Here is a 25,970-nt window from a genome sequence, read left to right on the forward strand (position 1 = left end):
TTAGAGCGGGAAAATTAAAATCTCAACTAATAAGAAATCTCGTGTTATTATTTAATCGCAAATACCTGATCATAAAGGCTACTTTATGATTAGGTGTTAGATATTGATCAGGATAAAATTAAATTCTTTAGCTTTATTTCACATACTGATTGAGGTACTCCAATAATCAGTTACCAATAGTGAACAACATATCACCAATTTCAAAATGGAAATAAAACAACCTTTTTCTTTAATACATTTATTATTTAATTTTCTTGAAAAATAACTACCTAAAAATGTATAATCAAACATAAATTAAAACTAAAATTATATACATAATATATAATAATTATATAAATTAGAGTTAATCTAAAAAATTTACCATTACGTTAATGATATCCGTATTTTACTAACACAAACAGATTCTATAGAGGATAATAATATATTAATAATAAATATTTTTTATTTGCAAAAATACAATACACAAAATATTTATAAGTGTAGTACAAAACTATACATGCAAATTAAAGGCCGACAAATTCAAATTTCTACAGTGCCGGTTCTAGTCTTCAACATTATGACCTAAAAAAAAATTTATAAAAAATATAGTTCATCTAGCAGATAATTAAGATAATCTTTTCGGATAATACTTAAGACTAATGACAAAAGTAATAACATCCATGTACTAACTAGTGCTTTAACAGCCCGGAAAAAACCGTTTTTTTTTCCTGTTTTTGAAAAAAGTGTTGAAAAAAACCAAAAAAAGGAAAAGTTCAATTTTTTTATTAAACTCTTTACAAAACAAAAGCTTAAAATGCACTCTAGAGAGAATCAAAATAGGAACTACAACCAAAAATAAGAAATAAGTAAATTAATTAAACTATGAAGATTCATCAGAATCAGAACATTCAAAACTAGATTCTAGTTCTGAATCTTCTGAATCAAATGAATCTTCAAGACTAGGGGTCTCGTTTGAGGTATATTAACAGAGTAATTGGTCATCATCATCATCATAATCAATGACCAAAGAAGCGGCCTCCATTTGTAAGTAATACAGGCAATCTTCGCTGGAACATTTTTTTTTCGATGTTCTCATCGAGTAGGTACAGGTTGCTTCTAACGGCTACTAATTTTTCCACTCGTTCACCAAACAATCGATTTCTTTTTCTTTGAGTGAATAAGTTGATATGTTGACCAGTTTTTTTCAGAGGCTGCCGATGATGGGATTAATTGTAGTAACCGAGTTGCTATTGGTTGCAGTAGTTGGTTTGCACAGAGACCTTTCCACCATGATACTGGATCATAATCGTTTTGACTTGCAACTTCTCACAAAATTGGTCTTCCGTAAAAACCTGATTTTGATTTATACATAGCCGCGTTGGCAATCACCTTATCAGGTGATAGATCAATATGACTTGAAATATGTTTAATTTTGTTTAATTTCCATACTTTTCCTTTTGTGTTTTGCGAAATACTGCAAGGAAGACTCGTTTGTTTTTAATGTTTTTTACAACCATTTTAGCTTTATTTCTTAAATCGGATAGCCGAGGAATCCCTTATAATGTCTTTTAACAACATAACTTGGAACTATAATATTGAAAAAAAAACTTAATTCAAAGACAAATGCCTATAGAAAATAAAAAAAAAAAACAAGTTATAACAAAAACATTCACTCTGATGCATTCTGGGTGCTCAGCTCTGTTAGTTTCTATACCTATGTCTTGTGTCACTGAACATAGGAAGTGGTATGATACGAGTATGAACTAAAATAAAAAAATAGGCAGTGCAAACCTTATAAATAAATTCTCTGAATGATTCATGTGAAAAATTATAACAAAAATTTTTTTTTAAATAAATATGTATTGTAGTGTAAATCCAGCAGTATCAGCGTTATTAAAATTTGGTTGAGAGAACTGATCAGCACAAATGCAAGTCTTAATAAAATTTACATTGCATGTCTTTCCATGTTTTTCTTGTAATGGGGACTAAAGAAATTTAAAAAATATTTTATTATTATTTTCTATCAGTCAATGTCAACGTCATTTCTCATCACCTCCTATCAATTTTGCCAAGCAAGATGGACGACATACGATTCCGATTTTCACCATGTCATTTTTAAAATTCTTTTCTTCAATTTACAAATGTTCCAAAAAATTATAACAACGGTTAAGTCAAAAGCTTAATTTTTGATATACAAAAATATCTAAATATAACGTAACACTTTTTTAATGGTATATCTAAAAAATAATATATCCTTTATACATTGAAAATTAAAAGGTTGTAAAAAACCGAAATACTTTTCTTGATTGCTAAGTTTTAAATTATTAAACTAATAACTATCGCAAAAATGTATTATAAAGTTTACACTATAACTGTAGGACCTTTATAACATTTTACAGAAACATGTCAAGTAGGTTTATTTAAATAAGAAATGCCGGCTTTAGTGTCAATTAAGATTTATCAACAATTGGTGGTTGAAATAATAGTTTTATAAAATAATAATGTAAATACTTACCTTTAAAGATTTGGATAATGCCATCACAATATCCCCATTCTTTCAAAACATCTTCAATTCTCATTATCACGACGATTTTTTTGTAATTGTATAAACACTGACCAGACACACACCAACAGACAAAAGAACGTGCAATTTAAAGCGGATAAATGGCAAAATAGACAGTGTTTAATTTTTGCAATACCTTCCACCTGACCTATAATCTCACAATTGACTGGGCAGATCGTCTGGCAAATGAGGACCTCTTTGGTAGCATTAATGGTAACATGATAGATGACTTTGGTTCCAGGGATTTAATACTAATAATTAAATATTGATTAATTTAATAGACTGGAGAAAGTTACCTCTTAGTAATATAAAGACATGCCAATTATAGGTCTTTTGGGGAAATAATTCTTGATTCAGAAGAAAATATTTGTTTTATATTTAAAGCTATAGAAATTGCTGCTTTTAGTGAACATTGTCATATGCCATTTTTTGTAAGTAAGTAAAGAAGCCATTTAAAACTTTCGGAAACGAGTTACCTAAGTTACCTACGTATGTTTTTTGTTATTTTTTTGGTAAATAAGATTTTATTTATATCTGAATTCTGTAGGTGAAATATTGTTTTTTTCTGTACACTTTATCAACAATAAAAATTAAGAAAGTTTAGTAGTTACACTAAAAAAAACAATATGTGTGTAACGACTTTTTGCTTCGTTTTACCTAAAAATAATTGTTATCGAAACTAAGTTAGTTAAGAAACCTAAAATCTTAGTCTTATTAAGAACAAATTTTGATGCTCTTTATTTTAAATAACCAACGAGTTCTAAAAAAGTCCGAGTTCATGTGAATATAGAAATGTACTATTCCTCTTAGTAATTTAAACCATCTCTTATAGCTAATTTTTTCACTTGTCCTTAATGCTATAACACACATCGTATGACATTTTTGACCCGTAAATTAGCGTTCAAATATCCCAGACTTCAGAAACAAAATTAATCCCTAAATCCCTAGTGCCAACATAGAAAATGATCACGAATAGCCTGGCTTTCACTACCGCAAACATAATCCATCCTGTGCAACCTCGAACATAAATTTAAATAAATTACCAATTGGACAACCTGTATATCATGAAGGTATTTCATTGCATCACGTTATTGACGGACGGTATGTGCCAATAATGTAATAATTCATCGAAAAAAAAAGACATTAATTAAATACCATTACAATTGATTGATTGTTTCTCGGTAATGCAAGATGATTTTTCAAGTATTTGCCGAACAATTGAAGCCTTTGAATTTGTTACAATCCGTCGTTACGTAAGGATTCTTATAAGAGAAAAAATTGGTAACCTTGTGACGAATGAGTTATTTACGGAACTTAGATACAATAACGTAAAACACCCAAATAAAAGAAAGCTGAATTTAATTTAGCTTCTTTACACAACATCATTAAATTCAATCTTCACCCTCTCAAAATCCGCTCGCTGGTTAAAATACTGTTTAACCTTATCTCCGCGACACAATCCGTCGCATTATCGTTTATATTTTGGCTTGAACAAAACCCCCGGGGGTTTGTAAATCCCTTTGGATTACTTTGCTGAATCCTCCCTTCGATCTTTTAATATCATTTTCCATGTCAAATTGAATATCTGCCAGATGCTTATGGTGTGAGGAGTATACACAATAATAAAACGTTCATCATTAGCTTCGATAAATTCATAAAGCCCACTTGAAAACAATATAATTTTAACGGTATATAAAATTCAGCTTCGGAGTGCGGGATATTTTAATGGAATCTGTCAAATTTACCGTAGAACAATCGGATTACATTAAACCTCCCCGGGCGTACAAAATAAAATTTTATTATATGGCGTAAAGTATTAAAATAAAGCGCACGAAGCGCGCCATGTTTTTAAAACTGATTATTTTAATTTTATTTTGAAAGCTTTTGCACACACACGCACACATGGCAGCAGCATATCATGCTTGAATTATGAATGCTATAGTAGGGACAATGCAGTCAAAAGGTAGCTACGAATATCGAAACTGGGAGCTTTCGAATTCGAGTAACGCGTTTAAACAAAATCGAACGAAGAGTCTATTGTTGGCTTTTGAATAATTTCGCATAAGTTTTAAATATTTTAGTTTAATTTTAGGGAAGTTTAATGAATTTTTGTGCATAACTTAATGAGCTATGGTGCACGTTTTTTTACTATTGAACCATATGATTACTTTTATACAAATTCTAGTGTTCTTAAAAATACTTAAAGTTTTATGATGGATGGTTTCTTGAGCAGATATTTGCCACTTTACAGTACAGTTTAGATCTGCCGAAAGTCTTTGATATTCAAGATCCAAGAAGAGAATTGGAGATGTTTGTCATCTGGTAAACTGCAATCAAAGGGTTACTACATCTCTAATTCTATACGTAGGTTCTTGTTCTTGAATTAAATTTGAGTTCTCTGCAAGGAAGTGTGATGGGTAGTTTAACCATGCTTTTGAGGTAATAGAAAATGAAGCAGTACCTAATGTTTGCAAATGTGTTGCTTTCGATAATTCAGGATGGTACTGAAAGTATCATTTTGAATTGAATACATTGATGGTTTCTTTTATTTTTTTTAATGAAAAGATTTTTTTCTAAAGAAGAGAGAAGGAAGATTGATGCTGAATTTCCGTTCAACTATTAAACGTAGAAAGGGATTAACTTTTTATAGACGGCCTATTTTATTTTAAAATTGAATGCTTACTCACTTAATGCTTAGTGCTCATTAAGTTATTCATAAATATTTTTTTATGAATATAATATTATTACTATTACATCATATGATTACTCTCAAAAATACTTGAAGTTTTATGGTGGGTAGTTTATAGAACAGATATTTGCCACTTTACAGTACCTAAAATTATACTGGAGAAACTGGTAAAGAATTAGAGGTGTTTGTCATCCGATAAACTGCAATCAAAGGGTTAATACACTCTAATTCTATACCTAGGTTCTTGTTTTTTAATTAAATTTGAGTCAGCAAGAAATTGTAATGAATTATTTAACCGTGGTTTTTAGGTAATAGAAAATAAGAAATACCAAATGTTTACAAATATGTTACTTTTGGTATTTCAGGTTGGTACTGAAAGTGTCACATATTTATATATTTGCAAACTTTGAATTGAATAAATTGATGCTTTCTTTTACTTATTTACTGGAATAAAAATTTTCTAAAAGAAGAGAGTTGTATCGTTATATTTTAATTACGACATAGAAGATTGGTGACAAGTTGTATAGAAAAAACTTCCATAAAAAACTATCTGACTATTTATATATAGAACTGATGGTAGATATTTTTGATAAATGTTGGTCCCTTTTATTGATGTTTTATTATTTAGATTAGAAGTATTTTTTTTTAATTTCATATTCATTGTAGCAAGTTAGTATTCCCTACCCAATCTCTTTCTTTATATAATTTAGTAAAAATGCATTGGTATGCTTAGCCTGTTGTTATGCCAGCTTTGCTTAAAATTAATACTAGAGAAGTCTATTACTAACCATAATACCAAGGGCCTAAATTAATGATTCTATTACGATATACTAAAAAGACCGAGAATTATCTTATCACTAACTCATGTGCGGTACAAGCAATTGGATATACTTGAATCGGCACTATTCGTGGATGATATACGAGTTCAATTAAATATAAATGCATAATTTTATTCTTCCAGGCAGTCAAAGCTAGGAATTTAGGGACTGTGAGAAATTTTTTTTTTGTGTGTGCTAATAACCTCAATCAATGCAAATTGATTTTCTTTGAAATATCCAGTTCTGTTTGTAGAATTCGAGTGCCTGAAGAAGTTAAATGAATTATTCCAAAAAAAAAATTAAAACATCATTAACTATCCGAAGTAGTCCAGGTACTTGATTCTACTTGTTACTATTTGTGGCCTTATTGAACTCATTTATAAAATTGCTGTATCAACTGCAAATAGTGGTGATGCTGTATCTCCTTGTAAGTGATAAAGTACTTACGTAATAATCTAAAGTGTTTAAGAAAATTTTTAGTTAGTCATTTTATGTGGCAGGCTTTTAAAGATATTTTTAATTTTCTTTAAGGCACTTAATACCTTCTAAATTTTTGAAAATATTTTTTTATCATTTGCAGGCTTTAGAAGGGATTTTTTATTCCATGCATTTGACTCAATTTTTACTCCTTAAAATACTTTTTTAATTTGTCTTAAACATTTATGTTTTTCATGAATTAATAAATAATAAATAAGAATTTAAAGTATTTTCTTATTTTATTTCAAGCATTTAAACCAAGGGTCGTTTGTTTCAAGTTTTTAATATTATCCAGGAATTGGATATATTTTCTGCCATTTGCAAGCCTTTAAGGGTTTTTTTAGGTAAATTTTAATATTGGAGTTAATTTTTTTATTAAGTTTTCTATAAATATTTAATCTAATTTAAAATTATTTTAAAAAATTAAAGAATATTTTTTAAATTTGTAATTATTAATTATTTGTGGAGGTAAAAAACATGAAAAACAAGGGAATTATATGTGTTTTTTATGACGCTTTGATTAAAGGATATTCTGTTTATTTTCGAAAAAATAAAAAATCGTATTTTTGTGCTTATTTTTTCTCAAGCAGTTAAATAGGAAAGCAAAAATTAAAAGAAAATGTTCAATTTAGTTTATTGGATGTTTTTTTAAATATTTAAAATTAGGCGTTTGAATTTTCTTGATTGACTATAAAATTAGTTTAATGCATAACATAATGAGTTGTGGTGCACGTGTTTATAATTATTTTTTTTAATAAGCACAAGATCGTATTTCTAACATTGTTTCAAATTCAAACGTTGTTTACATATTTTCTTTTTAAATAGTTTTATTTTAGTTTCTTTCAATTGTTACACATGACGAGAAGATTTTTTATGAAATTGCGAATTTTAGGCAGAAGCTTGGCTTAATATTTATTCTTAGAAAATTAATTAATGAAGCAAATATTTGTATTTTGAAACAGGTATTCCGCAAGGCATTATATTTTCAAATTTTTCTTTTTTTTTTGCTTAATTTTAATTTTTGGAGGAAATTTTTTAAATAATTAAGTACCACCGTTAGTTTGCTGTCGCACGAAAATTATTACAAACCGTCTCACAAAAAACTAGACCTTTACCAACCAATATTGAATGGATTCAGTACCATTGACCATTTGCAAACGTTACGCATCATAGTAGACAAAAAACACCCATACGTCTGATATTCATAGATTTTCTTAAAGCATCCGGCTCAATCGAAACACAGTACTTTCTCAACACTATGAAAATGCTAGAATCAAAGATGTATATACACAGAAGATTCAAAGTTATAGGAAATGATGCAACAATTAAATATAACCTCAAGAAAAATAGGACTAAAACTGAACATCACTACAACCAAGATCATGTCACCCAATCACATTCAATTATCACTATCTAACAGGAACATTGAAACTGTTGTACTGGGTCACCTCACTAAATTAGGAACGAGAATCAAGAGTCAGGAATAACGCGTAGAGTAAAGTTAAACTGAGCTGCTTTTGGAAAATCATAGTAAAAGCATAAGAACGAGCAATACTTGCAGTTTCCATAAGAGACCGAATCAGAAACAAGGAAACAAGAAAACTTATAAACGTGACCGACCTAATATGAAGAATATGAATCTGGGCATAACTAGCTCAAGATCGACAGTAATGGAAAAAGACTCAGAGAGGCCTACTTCCAGGAGGAAGAAGAAGAAGTCAATATTTTTTTTAATATCTTACCTACATTGGAGTTAATACAAATAATAATGAAAATATGAAGATACATAATTAAAATTTATTTAAAACTTAGATCAGTTAGTTTCCCTTACTCTCCAAATATACCAGAAAAATACTTAATTCAATTTTTATGGCACACCAATAGGATATATCATAGGTTCTACTTGAATCTTTGATTTTACTAGTGGTAAAAAGATTCCTTAAGTTCCCAGATGCTGGCTGACATCTACAAACAGTATGATTCTCAGTTTTCTGATTCCTGAGCGTAAACGAAATAATCATTAGCTTCTTCTGTTGATCCTAAGGGTCTTATAATTTCCAAATATCAATCGGAGGTCTTTAGAACGATTTCCTAAAAAATGAAAATATAATTGGAACTGATAATACTAAGAATAATGCTTAAATGGAGTCGACTTTCTTCCCTTACCATTTCTGTTTTAACAATAAAAATCTTGTATTTTGCTAAAAAATTAAGACATATAAAGTATGAATTTTTTTTGCGCATAATCCCTCGATGAAATTTTACCTAGTTCTTTCGCTGTTTCTTCTGATGATGGTCTTACAGCTTCCAACTGTCAATGGTTGTTGGGTCATTTTTGCTATTGACATTTTATTACAAATAGCTTAAAACTACAAAAAGAATGACCTGAATGACAAAACTTTGGACAGTTTATTTAATATAGAAACTTTATACTAAGCAAAAATTACGATGACTCAAAATTTGTTACAGGAATGGCATCGAGTATGGGCCAGTCTATGGCTTCGTATTACAATCCATCGGCAGCTTACGGCTCACTGAGCGCAGCTTCCATGGCTGCAGCAGCAGCTGCTGCGCAACAATCAGCGGCAGCTATGACGGCAGGCTTAGCTGCACCAGGACAGGTAAATAAACTCATTAATATTAAGAAATATGTGCTATGAACTAACCATTAATTTGAAAAAGAAACCATTAATTGTCGCCGGTTTTCGCATCCTAGTTTCCAACGCTTGCGATCTTGCAATATTTTCAGTTATGTAGTTGTAGACCCCTATCTCCATTGCATAGTTTACTTTATAATTCGCTTTGGTTATCGTTGATCATTTATCCTTTTGACATGGCCATACTATTTCAGCCTTTTGTATTCTAAAGTTTCCAGGATGTGAATTTCTATTACTATGCATTCCTTATTTTGTCTTTTCTAGTCAGTTGGCAACATCTACGCCAGCAGTTCATATTCTGGATGCGTCTTTTCTAATTATTATCCAAATCTCTGAACCATATGTAGCATACTGTATATGAGGTTTATAAATTCCAATTTTTGAATTGTAAGTGCTGTGGCTATTTAGAATATACTTTTACTAGTATTGCTGAATTACCGCCATTACATATTCTGTTTTTGATGGTTTAATTAGGTGTATTCCTAATCTGTTTTCCGTAACATATAGTGGATATCATCCTAATCATCCGCAAAATGCAATTTATACAGCTTATTATGCGCTTTTGGAGTACAAATAGGGAGTATTGTCTCGATTTCAAACTTTGTCACTTTTATTTAAATCCATTTAAAAAGAACAAAAAAAAAACAGAAAAAAGGTCGACTATGCACCATAAAAACCCAGCGTGGCACTAACAAGCGGACGCAATTAGCACTTCAGCTAGGAATTTGCTTAAATTATTAGCTGTAAATGACATTTTTGTTGTTCGGTTATTTCTTTGTTTGACTTACGCATAAACAGGGACAACAAACAAGGTAGGAGAAAAAAAATGACTCTAATGGACGTTGGGCTCGCAACAGAAGCTGGTTTTCGAGAGATCTTTATTTTCTACGTTCTATTTACGTGGTACAAAAGGGTATAAAAGGGCATTAGTGGTGTACATCCAACTGGTTTCAAATATGGTTTTCTGGTAAATAATTAGCTTATAAAAGTGCCACCTGTAAGTCTATATTAAAAACAAAAGATTTGTCGTTATTTAATTTTTTTCTTTCAATTAAGTATATGAAGTATGCTTTTGCTCAAAGTTGCTTTGCCTCAATTATTAATTTTTTAAAATATATTTGTCATTTCAAGTTTCATTAAGGTGCTGTCTACCAAACACCTAATCTTTCTCTATTTTTTCTTGGAAATCTCAAGTTTAGCTTCAAAACCAGGTGCAATAAAGCTGTTAAAATAAAACACTGAAAGCAGTGCATCAAAACGCATCACTAATACTTCGAATTTGAAATAAACTTCAGGGTCATTAATATTTTGCTATTAATTTATCATAAGTAGCACAAACTGGATTGAGTTCCTCTTTTTTATTACCTCTTTACTATATAGGTTAATTTTCTTAAGTATTTCTACATTGACTTCTACAACCACCATTATTAAAATTATCAAATTTAAAAATGTGCTGAATAATTAAATGATCGATTATCAATATCATTGTAGATTTTTGTTCAGCGTAAGCTGAGTCACTATCACAGTATATTTACCCTAAACTGAATATTTTTCCTCTAAATACCAGCCGTAGAATGTTCTTTCTAAATAAGTTTTATTTATGTCATGCTTTTGCATCGAACGAGTGAAGGGTCTACTTAATGTATAAGAATAATATTAGAACTTATTCCAGGAATTTAAGTTAATCAAAAAATAACTTTTTTCAAAAGAATTCCAGTTAATTTAATATGAATAAAATAAGAAGTTATTATTTATATAACAGGTATTTGAGTCACATCAGAATACCATGACGAAAATAAAATTATTTGAAGATTTTATTTAATATTAACCTGATAGGCACTTGATTCATTCCCGAATATCCCAAAAATTCAGGGATTTATTTTCCTTAAATTTACATGAAATAAATTTTTATTTTTGGAGTTAATAACTGCTTCTCAGTAGTGCCAAAATTGTGCTTATTAAAAATAAGACTACGATTTTAAAAAAATAATATGAAAACGCATTGAAAAAATTTATTTCACAAGATGATTAAAAAATTAATACTAATTTCTTTAATTAAGCGTCGGTTATTTTAAAAAAGTCATTGATTTAGCAAATAAAAATTAATTCGCATTTTAAGTTAAATTAAACCTTGGAGCCATATAAAGGTGAAAACTTCAAACTTGTTCCAAATCACTCTGAACACGTTTAGAACCTGGAATAAATAAAGAAACTGGTTTGTTTAAAAAAGTTGACTATTCCTCGGTTTCACTTTTTCGGGTGGATAATGGTCTTTCATTCTGCTTAATTTCTAATACATCCCCCTTATAAGCTGAATTTGCAGATGAGTGCCTGGAATAATTCCACTTCATTTATTTTCAATAATTTATCACCAACACTCATTAAAACTAAGTTACTTTAGGGCAATTAATAATTAGTCTACAAATTTCAGGTTATATACGAATTATTTGTAATATAAATTACACTTAATTCAGGACTTAAGTGGCTACTTACAAAATATGTCTCAAAAACTGAAGAAGTTCAAGTGCCTGGAATAAGTTCTCTTATTTCCAATAATTTAAGCAAGTGTACAATCAATATCGAGAAAAATTAATTTGGTGCATTTTTGAATAATCCGAGAACCTAAAACCCTGGAATGAGTTAAAAAAATTGTAAAATTAAAGTACAATTTTTTTGTCCTTACACGGTTTTCGATTGATTTTTTTAAAAATTATTATTAAAGTGAAAGCTCTTGTACATCCTTCACTATATGAAATAATGCTTGGGTTTCTTTGACTTGGGGTAAGATTATTTAGCAAGGATTGAAGCAAACTCCTCGGCATCTATTTTTGTTTTCTGTTCCGTTCCATATTTGTTCTATAATATAAAGAACGGACATTAGAATGAGGCTATAAAATACCACCTGTAGTCAGTCCATAGTGAAAACCATTTTTTTTTCTTTATCTGAATCTTCTTCTTTCAATTAAATACATAAAGTATGCTTTTGCTCAACGCTCAATATATTTTCCATATCTATCATCTCAATCTCTTTTCTCTGTTTTTTCTCTTCTTATCATAAACTCATGTTTTTTTATCTACCTGGCACCCCTTTCTTTATTTTCTTCTGGAAATGGAAATTTCAGTTGCAATGGAACTGTTAGAATAATGTACTAAATTCAATTCGTCATCAGTAGTCTTGTCAATATTGTACATATTGAATTGAGTTTCTCTTCTTCATTACCTTTATACTTATTGCAATCAACATTATTGAACTGATGAGATGAAAAATGGTGCATCTTAAGAGTAATTGAAAGATAGATTATCAGTATTCAATAAAGATTTATGTTCAGCTTAAACTGATTCACTGTCACAGTATATTCGTTTTTAAGAAATACTCTAAGTAAGTTTCATTTACTGCATTTTATTTGCAACGAATGAGTGAAGGTTTACCTAATGTATAGGAATAATATTAGACCTTATTCCAGGCATTTGAGTGGTTCAAAATATAGCATTAGGGAAGTAGGGTTAACAGGAATATTTCAAAAAATTCCAGTTAAATTAATCTGAATAATATGCGAAGTTATTCCAGGCATTTGAGTTCGACCAAAATACCCTGATAAAAATAAAATTAACTTATTCCAGGCATTTATTTTTATTTTTGGATCTAATGTCCTCTTCTAAGTAGATCCAAAATTGTACTTAAACTATGATTGGTAAATATGAGTATAATATGAAAACACATTGCATGAACTTATTCCAAAATTCAAATTACATCAGTATTAAAAAAATAATTCGAGTTTACCTTATTAGTGTTCAGTTATTTTAAAACTGGAGTCATCTATTTGTCTAGAAATTAAAAACAAACTTGCATTTTAAGTTAATTTAGAATTTAAAGCCATATAGAGGTTACAATTCTAAATTACTCTAAACTCGTTTAGAACCTAAACCAGTTTATCTGAATAAGTTGATTTTTACTCAGTTTTACTCGTTCAGCAACGCGTTTCTGCTCCAAACATCATCAAGCTGATTATGGTCTTTCATTCTGCCCAATGTCTAATACATCCGACTCATAAACTGAATTTGTATATGAATGCCTGGAATAAGTCTATCGTTTATTTCCATTAATTTATCACCAACTTTCTCTAATTAACATTAAGTTACTTTATATTAATTAGTTTATTCGACCCCAATTTTTTTCAGGAGAAAAAATAAAAAACTCCAAGTCTCAGTCTCAAAACATCTTTTTATGTGTCAATCAGGTTACATGTTTCGCTATTGACACATAAAAAGATGTTTTGAGACTAGGACTTGGAGTTTTTTTATTTTTTCCCTAGTTACGTAGGTCTCTTTGAGATAATGGACGAGTTCTTTCAGCCAATTTTTTTCTCTCTTTTTTTTTTGGCAAAACAGGGTATAGCGTTTTTGATACCTTAGATAGAAATAGCGATATTTTTATACATCCTCTATTTGTTATACAACAGTTTTATTTTCAATGTACTATCTGGATTGTCTGAAAATTGTATTTTTCTAACGTAGTTTGATTAATTGTAATGAAATAACATGATTTTATTCTTTATAATACTGAATTAGCTGGATATATAATATTAAATATTGAATTTTCTTACTGCTTTTCTCTATCATCACGTTCTTTCTAAATTAATGCGTGGATTTTTTGGAATTATTGTTTGTTTCAATCTTTTAGTTCTGATTGGTCTTTTGAAACCTTACACTTAGAGCAAGTTTAGAGCTATATACGCTTGATCTACGATTTTCATGCTATATGCTAATTATTAAGAATATTATTTACACCTACTTCTCTCAAAACCTAAAAAAACTCAAGTGCCTGGAATAAATTCTCCGTGTGTCCAATAACCATATTTAGACTCATTATCATGAATAATTAATTTGATGCAATTTTGAAAAAATCCTGAATTTAAATCCCTGAAATGGGCTAAAAATATGGTAAAATTCAAGTACAGTTTTTGTATCCTAACACGGTTTTCAATTGATTTACTCTCATTTAAAAGCACGTTTATTTTTTGACAGCCGTATCCCAACAAAGTAAAGAAACTGGCAAAATTTACGCTTATAAGCATCGGGACATTTAGTGTGACCATTAATCCATTAAGGGCCATTGTATGGGATGATATATTAGCAGCAAGGTGCTGCTCCTTTCCCTGCGACACGTAACAGCCGTTCTTTGTAAGGTAAATGCGGACGACACGAGGAATTTTCTGTTACACTCTTTCTTTTCATTTTATTTTTTGTTGGTCAGACCCTTTTAGCTTACGGATCATAAATCATTTAAGAATAATTTTTTTAGAATGATAAATATTTATTTTTATTAAAAAAAATATTTCTTTAATCAGTTAATTTGGGTTTTGGAGCAATTCTTTATGGAGTTATTGCAGCTCTTCTATGGCTTAGTGTCTATTAAAGCAATAGGTTCTTAGTGACTCGTTATTTGTATTCTTCTTTTCTCCTTTGGCAACAAAGTCTATGTTTGTTCTTCATAACTATTGTCATTTAATTCTTTAATTTTTTCCGATTATTCCAGAATCATTATTCTTCTGCCTGGAAAAAGAACAAAATTAAGGGAAGAATTATTCCAGGCAGTTAAAGTCGTTTACAAATAAAGTAATCGACTGTCTGGGAGAAATAAGGATTTTAGGTTTTGCAGTATTTTTCTGGATAAGGTTTAACATCGATTTTATTAACATTTCTTGGATTTTCTTGGATTTTTCCAGAATCAACATTCAATTGCCTAGAAAAAAAATTAAATTAAAAGAAAAAATATTCCAGGCAGTTGATGTCATTTAAAGATAAAGTCTTCAACTGCCTGGAAGAAATAAGAAATTTAGGTTTTGCTCTATTTTTCTGGACAAGGGTAAAGTAAAACTATTTTGACTTTCATTGAATTTCCTTGGATCTTTCCAGAATCAGCACTCAATTGCCTGGAAAAAAAGTGAAATTAAAAGAAAAATTATTCCAGGCAGTTGATGTTATTTAAAGATAAAGTCTTCATCTGCCTGGAAGAAATAAGAAATTTAGGTTTTGCTCTATTTTTCTAAACAAAGGTTTAGGTAAAACTATTTTAAGTTTCATTGGATTCCCTTGGATCTTTCCAGAATCAACATTCAATTGCCTGGAAAAAAAGTGAAATTAGAAGAAAAATTATTCCAGGCAGTTGATGTCATTTAAAGATAAAGTCTTCATCTGCCTGGAAGAAATAAGAAATTTAGGTTTTGCTCTTTAAGGTAAAACTGTTTTGACATTTCTTGGATTTCCTTGGATCGTTCCAGAATCAGCATTCAACTGCTTAAAAAAAGAACAAAATTAAAAAAAGGTTTTAGGCAGTTCTTTCAGTTGAAGTCATTTACAAATAGAGTCTTCAACGACCTGAAAAAAATAAGAAATTTAGGTTTTGCACTATTTTTCTGGACAAGGGTAAAGTAAAACTATTTTGACTTTCAATAGATTTCCTTGGATCATTCCAGAATCAACATTTAACTGCCTGGAAGAAGGAGGAAAATAAAAAAATTATTATTCTAGACAGTTGACGTCATTTTCAAATAGTCTTCACCTGCCCGGAAGAAATAAGAAATTTAGGTTTTGCTCTATTTTTCTGGACAAAGATTAAGGTAAAACTGTTTTGACTTTTATTGGATTTCCTTGGATAGTTCCAGAATCAACATTCAACTCCCTGAAAAATGAACTAAGTTAATAAAAGAATTATTATAGACAGTTAATGTCATTTACAAATAACGTCTTCAACTGCCTGGAAGAAATAAGAAATTTAGGTTTTGCTCTATTTTTTTGAACAAAGGTTAAAGTAAAACTATTTTGACTTTCAATGGATTTCCTTGGATCATTCCAGAATCAACATTTAACTGCCTGGAAGAAGGAGGAAAATAAAAAAATAATTATTCTAGACAGTTGACGTCATTTACAAATATAGTCTTCAACTGCCTGGAAGAAATAAGAAGTTTAGGTTTTGCCCTATTTTTCTGAACAAAGGTTAAGGTAAAACTGTTTTGACTTATATTGGATTTCCTTGGATCATTCCAGAATCTTTATTCAACTACCTGAAAGAAGGACGAAATTAAAAGAAGAATTATTGCAGGCAGTTGATGTTATTTATAAAGTCTTCAACTATTTCTCTGGATAAGGTTTAACGACGAATTATTTTATTAACTTTTCTTGGAGCGCTCCAGAATCAACTATTAACTACCTAAAAAAACAAAAAAATTAGAACAACTATTATTTCAAGCAGTTGTCAAGTAATTTACAAAAAAAAAAATATAAAGGAGAAAAATGATTTTAGGATTTCAGGTATTTTCTGTATGTCCCTCATCAAATTTCATATACAATATAAATAATGGAACTCTTAAACAAATAACATTGTCTTTCCCTCATCAAGTGCACTCTTCTTTCAGTAAGATATTAACAGATCAGTGATATTCTGTGGTTCATATCTCAAACAATTACTTGCTTTGATCTGACATTACTAATTAAGATTGTATCTTAATCTTTCTCACCTATATAGAACTTCATAGACATGTTGTCTCTCTTTTATCACCTTTTGATTTTGAATACACAGTCTACCAGCTTCTTCTAACAAATATTATAGACTCGTCTACTCATTATATCAGCGGATTTTTCCTTGTCATTTATTATTTCTCTGCTTCATGCTTTGACAGTAAAATCTCTCACGTAAGTACCATATTGCTTCCGTACCATTTTTTAATCAACTCTTTTACTCTGTTATCTAAATTTAGTCTTAGTAAGGTTTTTTTCTTTTATTACACCTCCTCAGGTCACAAGTCATTTATATCAAGGTCTGCTATTATTTTTATACCCTAACCAAGTTTTACCTGGATCAAAGTATATTGCAAGGTATTTACCAGGCACTTCACTAGAGTATCAAGACTCCAGCCTTTCAAATGTCTGACACTATGTCATCAATAGTTTCATTCTTTTTATAAAACAAAATAGATCATAGTATCATCAGTAATAAGGATTAATTCTACACTATAAACTGCATTTACTAAATCATTTACTAAACATGGTAGAATTCAGCACAGAATCTTGGGAATCACCTTGAGGTAGTTTGCTGCTTTCTGACTACCATACTCTAAGAAAAATTGAATAAAGTTAATGCTATCCGGCATAACCAAAAATACTAGGTTACCCTTATAGAGCCGGGATCTTCCTTAGATTTCGTTCAAGTTATATTACAGTAAGCATTCATTTTAGATCTTATCCAACTAGTTCTTTATTCAGATGTGAGTCAGAAAGACTTGGTAAAGGGTACCCCGATTTGCCTTTTATTTCATTTTATCCTACCCAAATGATCCTATATGATGACCCTTATGACCATCAATTTCCACATTTTTGCTCTCTTAATTTGAATGAATTACCAGGTAAATGTAAATATATTTACTAGATGACGTAAATGGTATGAGTGTTTAGTTTTTTTCTTTAGCAAAACTCTTCTAAATAAAGTGTATAGAGGTTTAAGGATTTTTTTAGTGAGAAGCTCATGGTGTATCAATACAATGCATTCTCCTTACAGTTTCTATCCATTAAGTAAATGTTTATTTGCTTTAGTCTGATATCACTAATGAAGATTTTCTCTTGATCCTTCTCATCTATATGGAACTTCATAGACATGTTGTCTCTCTTTTATTATCTAGCTAGTTTCTGTCCATTGGAACAAATATTGATCTTCTTCTTGGATGCAGAATGTATCATCCTAATCATGTCTTCCAACTTAAATATATTAAGAAATAAATATTATAGACTTGTCTATCCGATGTCTTCTTTGCCTATTTGCTTTGACAATAAAATTCATATAAACATAACATGGCTTTTGTACCTTTTTTTAGTAACTCTGCTACTTCGTCATCTAAATGCAGGGTCAGATTTTTTTCGTTTTATTATATTTTCATACATCACAAATTATTTGTAGTAATACTGATATATGCTATAGAAAAAAAAATATATTAATAGATCTCATAGGCATTTCACACTCAATCACTGACCACTCACTATCATGAATAAACCATCAATTCCGAAAAACCTTTTAAATCCCCACAGCACACTTAATGGACACCTTCACACCTGGTCGTCGTTTTAATTTCTCTTCTCTCTTTCTCCTTCCTTAATGACTGGTCGGCCGCTAGTCACCGATCGTGACTCGACAAATTTCCAAAGAAATACAGAAAAAAAAACACTAAAATAAAAATATATAGACAGCGTGTGCCAATTCTCACAGTCGATTAAGCACCGTGAAGATGGTGAAACGTCGTTTTATTATTAACAAAACACCGGACCCCCTTCATGAAAATTACCCGGCTGCAACAACAGTTTTCCCGAAATTTTTAAGGGACTGTTTCAAAGTTGAACGGGGCGAAAGGGACATCAATTTTGCAGCCAGTCAGGCTCGAAACGGACGGAAAGACAGGGTTAAACTTGCCCAGTCATCTCGTGAAATTGCTTTAAAACCGGGGATCATGATAATAAGATCTTTTGATAGTGTCTCCCGGCTTGAGACGGCTCGCTCTTTAATGTTTGTCATGATATTTAAATTGTGACAATCGCGGTGTAAAGAGACGAGAATCACCTCGAACGTAACCCTTAACGAAACGTACTAAGAAGATTTTTCTTTTTAGCATATACCGCAAAAGGTTGAAACATGTACCTTTCCCTCAAATTTAATTCGAAAGAGAAGAATAGAAACGGTAGAACGATAAAAAAAGTAGCAGTTTTTGAGGCAGTCTAGTTTTCATTAGGTTCCATGAAAACACATTTAGACTCTCTTAATTAGGTATTTTATAATCAGGAACTGAGCAGGTGATTTACTTACAAAAATTTACAATAATCCATTAAAGAAAAGTGTAGGGAGTTAGAAACACTGCAGGCAAGGTACGATATTTTTAACATACACCAAAAGATTGAAGAATTGATAATTAAAGAGCTCCTGGGTGAAGGCATTCAGGAGTTAAGAAGTTGAAAATAAGTAATTTGTTAATGCGCAAGTAAACCGTAAATTACAATCAAATATCACAACATCCGGGCTTTGTGATATAATAAGTAAAAGTAAAGTAAAATAACGAAATTGGTTCAGGGTTTGAGTGTGAACTGCAATGTAGGACATTTTAAATATTTAAAAATTAATAAAGAATTAAAAGCAATGGTGACTATGGAGTCTATGGAATTGAAGCAAGAAACATTAAGCTAGGGCTAGAGGAAAAAAGGGAAAAAGAGGCAATCTAGAATTATTTTTATTTTATTTTAAATATACCAGCTTTTTATTCCTATCTTGTTATATATTCATAACTTGTTATTCCTAAATATAGGACAGCTTTTTTTAAAAACGGGTTTCTATATAATTTTATAAGGCAATTTTATAAGAGTTGTACACAACTCTTTACCTGATAATATAAATGTGTATTCTACAAATAAATTTAAATATGTGTTAAAGTACTAAATATTCGATAAACAAATAGATTATTTATATTTATAGCAGTAAATTTTGAGTTTGATAGATATGTAACTTTTACACGTGTATAAAACGCTATCTATTTGTTTATTTCTTTATACTTAGCTTCTTAAGAAAATTCTGTTAATGAAGTTAAGTTTGAGTAGCATTAGGCTAGACGTCATCAGTTAATAAGAATAGAATTAATTTATTTAAATAATGTTATCTATATTATTATTAATATTAACATAAATAAAGATAGATCACAATATAATGTAGTGATATATGAAGCAAATATTTTGGAAGAACTTTTATAGGGTAAATTATTTCAATTTGATAATTAAGATTTTTTTTTAATGAATAATTACAATTTGCAAAATATTTTAAATTATAATGTATGGTCTTTTTTTACTTGTTTTGTAATTTTTTCTTAATCAATAGATAACAAGTATGATGTTATATACGTCACTGGGACATAGCTTAAGAATTATGTAATCTCTGATATGGTTGCGTTAGCAGGTGCCTCACTTTTCATTAATTTATATATGTCTAATTTTAACTTTGAATTAATTTTTTTACAAATTACTGTTGGTATATATAAAATAGTATTTTCTTATATGTGCTGCCTGCCTCGAATATGGCAAAAAAACATAGTAAATTATGTAGAATAAATTATTTTACAGATGTTAGTAAACCATGACTATTCAATGTACATGCTCCCATAAAGACTATTACAATCAGTAAGCCATCAACTCCTTGCGATAAGACTTTGTCCAAATATAAAAGGCATAATATTCAACATTTGGCACTACTTGTGTGATCCAAACGCAATTAATTATTATTTTATTAGCATATTTTACAAATCTAATAACTGCATTAATAAATTTCATTATTACGAAAACAATAAATTTTATGATCATACATTTAGGTTTTCTTTAGTAGACCAGCAACAAATAAGAAAAATAATTTATAACATCCAGCTGAATAATTTAATTGTTCAAATTGTGTTTATCATATATTTGATATATGGAAAATAAATTTTGAAGAATCAACTATATATCCTATAGTAAAAATATCTAATCATCTTGCTTTACCTCATCTACGTCCAATGAGTTTGTTAGCGTTCAGTTAACTGGGACGTCTAAAGTTAAGCATGTGAGCACCCTAACCAAGAGCAAACCTATAACTAATGATCTTGACTTAAAAAACACATGGAAAATATATAATAAAAATAATGTATAGAAGCACCTCCTAAAGAAGATGATGATGCAGGTCCAGATATCCTCATTGACGAAACGTCAATTAATTTTTCTGGCAAACCGTAGACAAGAGAATCAAAGTTTCTCGATTTTCTATCCGCATTTTCCAATTTTTCTTGATTGATTTTAGTGCATTGATTTGATCCAAAAGTTCTCATCTAATATCTTAACGTAGTGTTTAACGAGTTTTCAACTACTCTTCTTTAAGTTGGTGGTTTTGTTTAGAAATTCCTTGAATCATTCCTTGAGCATTAAGGTCTTGATTGGTTACACTGTTGCCTGTATCACACTTCATTGGTATCAGTTCTAATCATATTTTGAATTCCTAGTGGACAGCATGAGTATTGTGTCTATCTTGGAAATATTATTGGCATATAAAACCCTGGGTTAAAATACTCAATATTCAGTTAAGTTTAAATAATTCTTATCATTTTACTTATGAGTCTCTTAATACAAAAATCTCATCCATCATTCTCAAAAAGACCAAATTTAAATTTGTAGTTTTGTTTTGACTTATACTTTATTTTTTTAGGCCTGATGATGCTCTACCTAGAGCGAAACACGTGTAACCTGTGATTATACGTTGTGAGACCGTGACTTTGTGTTTTCTTTGTTTTCATCAAGTCTATTTATAGTTTTTCCGTCTAGATAGAATTTCTGTTGTAACTCTTGAACTTTTCAACGTGCTGTTACATGAAGTTTTATGTTTATAAATTCTAGTTTTCAAATCTCTTGACATTTGACCGATGTAAACACCATCACCATTTAGTAGTCTTTTAATTTTTAAAAGTAATATTTATATTATCGTCTTTTGCAATCTTTTTAGGGAGATTTTCTCGGTTTTACAATATTTTATTAATGCGAATAGTCGATATTTAAAAGATTTTTTTTAAGAAGATTATTTCTATGATTGTCGATATTAGGTAGTTTTAGTGCTCTAGGCTTCAAATTTTTTATAATATTATTTTTTTATTTAAAAAAGTAATTAGAATATTAGTTTAAAAATTTCGGGTTAAGGCTGGTTTTGGTACCAATCTGTTTTGATAATATTTTCTTTACGTCTAATAATTAATATGTTAAAAAAAAGGATTGAGTTGTTAGACTCTATTTCAATGGTAAATTGCAGTTTTAAATAAAAACTATTAAATCTGTTAAGAAAAACGCCAATTTATATTAAACTAGTCGTAGTAATAAGGTCAAGGATTTAGGAACTAATTCAATCCTTTGGTTTGAAAATGTGATTGTGAAAAAACAGGAATTCTAGCTAGGCAGCAAAATTATAAAAAAATACTCTTAAATAAAATAATTTAAATTAAGAAACACCCAAGTAGCATTAATAAAAAAAAAGACGTTGACAAGCTGAGTAATGTTAAATATATTCAAATTAATTAGCAATATAAATGTGCCAAAAAAAATTAGGGACACATTGTACATAGCCTAAGATCCACGATTATGTGAGTAGTCAAGTATATTTATCCAAGAAAAATTTAAAGAACAAATAAACATTATCCATGTTTTGCTTTTTCTTCTATAACATAGATCAGGGAAGAACCTGGGAGTCGTTGTATTAATTATGATATTAGTTATTATTATTAACAAGGACGATTTACAACATATGTAAGTGTATATGAAATTTGTCGTTTTTATAAAATCTGTCTAATGTTATCTATTGTGACCTTTTGGTTTTTTTTAATTCGGAGGGTTCAGAAATTGCGTTAAGTGTTATTTTTTTATTTTAGTTTTATAATCAATTTTTCAAAAAAATTTTTTTTTTTTATTTTAATTGTGCAAAATGATTGATATCTAAATCAAGGACAAGAGAAATAATTCACTTAATATATAACTAGTTGAGAGCTTTTAAACTTACTTTTAAATTTGGAGTCTTTTTCAACTAGAGAATTCAACTAGACTTGTGAATAGCTTACTCGGATTTTTTCTTCTGCTCAATTCTTAGAGCCTGTATTTACCTGGTGTTAATCTAACTAAGACTCTATATTTCATCGATTGAGAATATTTAAAAATTAATAAATATTTATATAAAATACATTTCATCCTTTACGAGCTTTCATATCATATTGGCGCAATGTTTCAACACCTGCCAATACATTTTTCGTCTGTCTCCCTACCGACTGCTACCGCGCCAATTAATTTAATTAAAACCCGCAACAACTCTACCGAATTCCCTCTACGAGTCCGATTACCCACAATAAAATATCGAGTTTATTTATCAACATTACAAATTAATTAGATCTGGTGACAATAAATTTATTATGTCGGGGATCACATTTGAATATCATATGGCAACGGTAATACCGTGCCCAGCGTGCGTTTGACAACTTACTTATTAAAGTCGAGTTATAATAGGAAGACCAATAAATTGAGTGTTAATTCTTTAAAAAATTGCTTGGACCGCATAAATTATAATTGTACATATACGGGGTTCACTTTGGTTTCGTTGTAAATTAGCCAAGTTGTATCTAAAAAACCAGTTTACTAAACGTTCTTTTTGTTTGCAGGTCGTAAGCTCAATGGATGCAATGAAATACTCAATGGAAGCAGACAAGTACCGTTCCCACTACAGTATGCCGCCCTCCTCCCTAGCCATGTCCATGTACTCCGATCCAAAATACATGGAATCCAACTCCAAGAGTTACTTGGAGCGTGGATATTTGGACTCGACCTCCGCCCTGACCAAGGCTTACTTCGAAACCTCTAAGATGTACATGGACGGTAAATATCCAAACGATAGTCCCAGCAGAGCTTATCCGGGTCTAGATATTGGAAAAATGTATGAAGGGATGGGTAATATGAACCAGCAGCAACAACAGCAGCAGCAACAACAACAAATGCCTGGGTTAAGTAATCCAATGGGGTCTCCCAGGAGTGATTCACCAGTGGATTCGAAGAACATCATCCAAGAAAGGCTGGACGCGGCAAGTTCTTCCAGTTCCACCACGACCTCATCTGCAGGTGCTTCACCCGGAGGTATTCCAGGTTATTATCCGGGTGGTTCTATGCAACAAGCGAACTCGGTACCACCGGGGATTTTACCGATGGCGCAATACGCGAGTCAGTATCCCACCCAGACACCCGGGGGTGAATTTAGGAGACCGCTGACGGTTATATTTTGACCGGAGAGTATGTGAACGTCGGTAGTGATATTTTTTAGGTGCATAGTGAAAAGTGGGGTCATTTTTACTAAGGTAGTACTACTGTTGGTTATTTAAGGGTTAGAATTGCAGTTTGTTTTGAAATTTGGTTTGAAGGTGAGCGGTTGGCGTTTTATATGTTTTTTTCTGTGAAAAAAATGTATAAAGAGAGCCCAATTGGTTAGCTTCATAACTTAATGTGCAGGGTGATGTGAAAGTTTTAGTTTATAAATTTTACTTTTTTCTATACAGTGGATGTGAAACCTAGAGGGTCTTGAGTAAAATGCGTTATTTATTAAGGAGTAGTAGTTATTTCACTATCGCATCACTTTGTACATAAAAAAAAAATTAACTAATATGCATATTGTACAATATGTAGATATTATTATTTTGTACATAATACAAACTAAATGTTTAGTTAGTATTAATATACTAATGAAGAATTTTATTCAAGTTATGTTAACTGTGGTATTTTATTTTATTTTTTTAGTTTTTTTTTTCTTAAATTTGGGCATAGAGGTTTAGTGACGGGCCGGTGCCCAAATGGAATCGTTTTCTTTATTATTAAAGAGTTGTTTATATTTTTGTTCCTATTTTTCACTTAGATCGTAGGTATTTTACTCAAAGTATACTTGTAAATCTTGTTATTATTAACAATATATCGAATCCTAGGCATATACGCGAATATATAATGTATATCAGCATTACGTTACTGTATAGAACATTTGACAAATTCAATAGAAGTCCAGTCATTTGTGAACACAAAATTGGTTTTATTTACGTATTCATACTAATAAATTCCCTATTACGTCAGTTAAGTTACTAATGCCATCTTTGATAGACAATTTGCTGCTGACTGAAGATGTTGCGAGTCAATGCCATGAGAGTACGCAAAATTATACACAATTAAAGTAGCGTATATTTATGTGTGATAGCATTCTAGACAATACATGGTATAAGAAGTGAAACATCTAAAATTTTAATTCCTGTTGAATTTTATATTTGAAAATTGGCTAATGAATTAAGGCGAACTGTTTTAATTACTGTGTTAAATAATTTTCTGAATTAATTGTGTTAAACAATTTTAATTTACGTTTTACTTAATCGACGTATAAAAAATATTTAATAAAAAAAATACTGACTAATCATCTTTAAGAATCTGTTTCAAATTTTTCAAAATAATTAACAGTTTGAAAGTAACAACTAATTGAATTTTGCTTCACGTCAATAGCACCTCCAGGCGTCAACCTCTAGGTTTTTGGTCGATAACATTTGACCTACTGATGCTAAAATCATAAAATAAGATTTATTTGGTTAGCCATGATTTGGTCTACAGGATTGATCCTATTAGTTAACACCGTCAATTCAATACAAGTAGAAGAATCACTACTGCAACCATGACAAGTCTTTTCAACTGGCCTTGGCCCAAAAATTGCTTATACCTTCTTTGGTGATGGACCTACGGTCATAATCATTATAAGTAAATTTGAAGACTTACTGATCGTCTTTCAGAAACTGTTTAAATATTTTAAAAATAATCAACCGTTTAAAAGTTACAACTGTTTGAATTTTGCTTCACATAAGTAGCACCCTCAGTCGCCAACCTCCAGGTTTTTCGTTGGTAACTTTTGACCTACTAAAGCTAAAATCATAAAATAAGGTTTATTTGGTTAGCCATGATTTGGTCTACAAAGTTTATAATATTAATTAATACCATCAATCCAATACAAGTAGAGAAATTGCCGACGCAACATTGACAAGTCCCTTCAAACTAGTTTTGACCCAAAAATTGCATATATCTTTTTTGCTGATGGACCTACAGTCATGATCCTTATAAATAAACTGATTGTCTTTAAGAATCTGTTTAAATGTTTCTAAATTAATCAACCGTTTAAAAGTTACAACTGTTTGAATTTT

General features: G+C 30.1%; 1 protein-coding gene across 2 annotated transcripts in view; it reads left to right on the top strand.

The window, feature by feature from the left end:
• LOC126743976 (transcription factor Sox-2) overlaps window positions 1–24,814 on the top strand; it is a 67,670-nt gene extending 42,856 nt beyond the window's left edge. For both annotated transcript variants that reach the window (XM_050451272.1, XM_050451273.1), the window contains exons 4-5: window positions 8,996–9,147; window positions 23,421–24,814. In XM_050451272.1, coding sequence (XP_050307229.1) covers window positions 8,996–9,147; window positions 23,421–24,035 — 767 coding nt within the window. In that variant the 3' untranslated portion in view covers window positions 24,036–24,814. The remainder of the gene's footprint in view (window positions 1–8,995; window positions 9,148–23,420) is intronic.
• The last annotated feature ends 1,156 nt before the right edge of the window (window positions 24,815–25,970 follow it).

This window comes from Anthonomus grandis, chromosome 13, assembly GCF_022605725.1.
Source record: "Anthonomus grandis grandis chromosome 13, icAntGran1.3, whole genome shotgun sequence".
Lineage (NCBI taxonomy): Eukaryota > Metazoa > Arthropoda > Insecta > Coleoptera > Curculionidae > Anthonomus > Anthonomus grandis.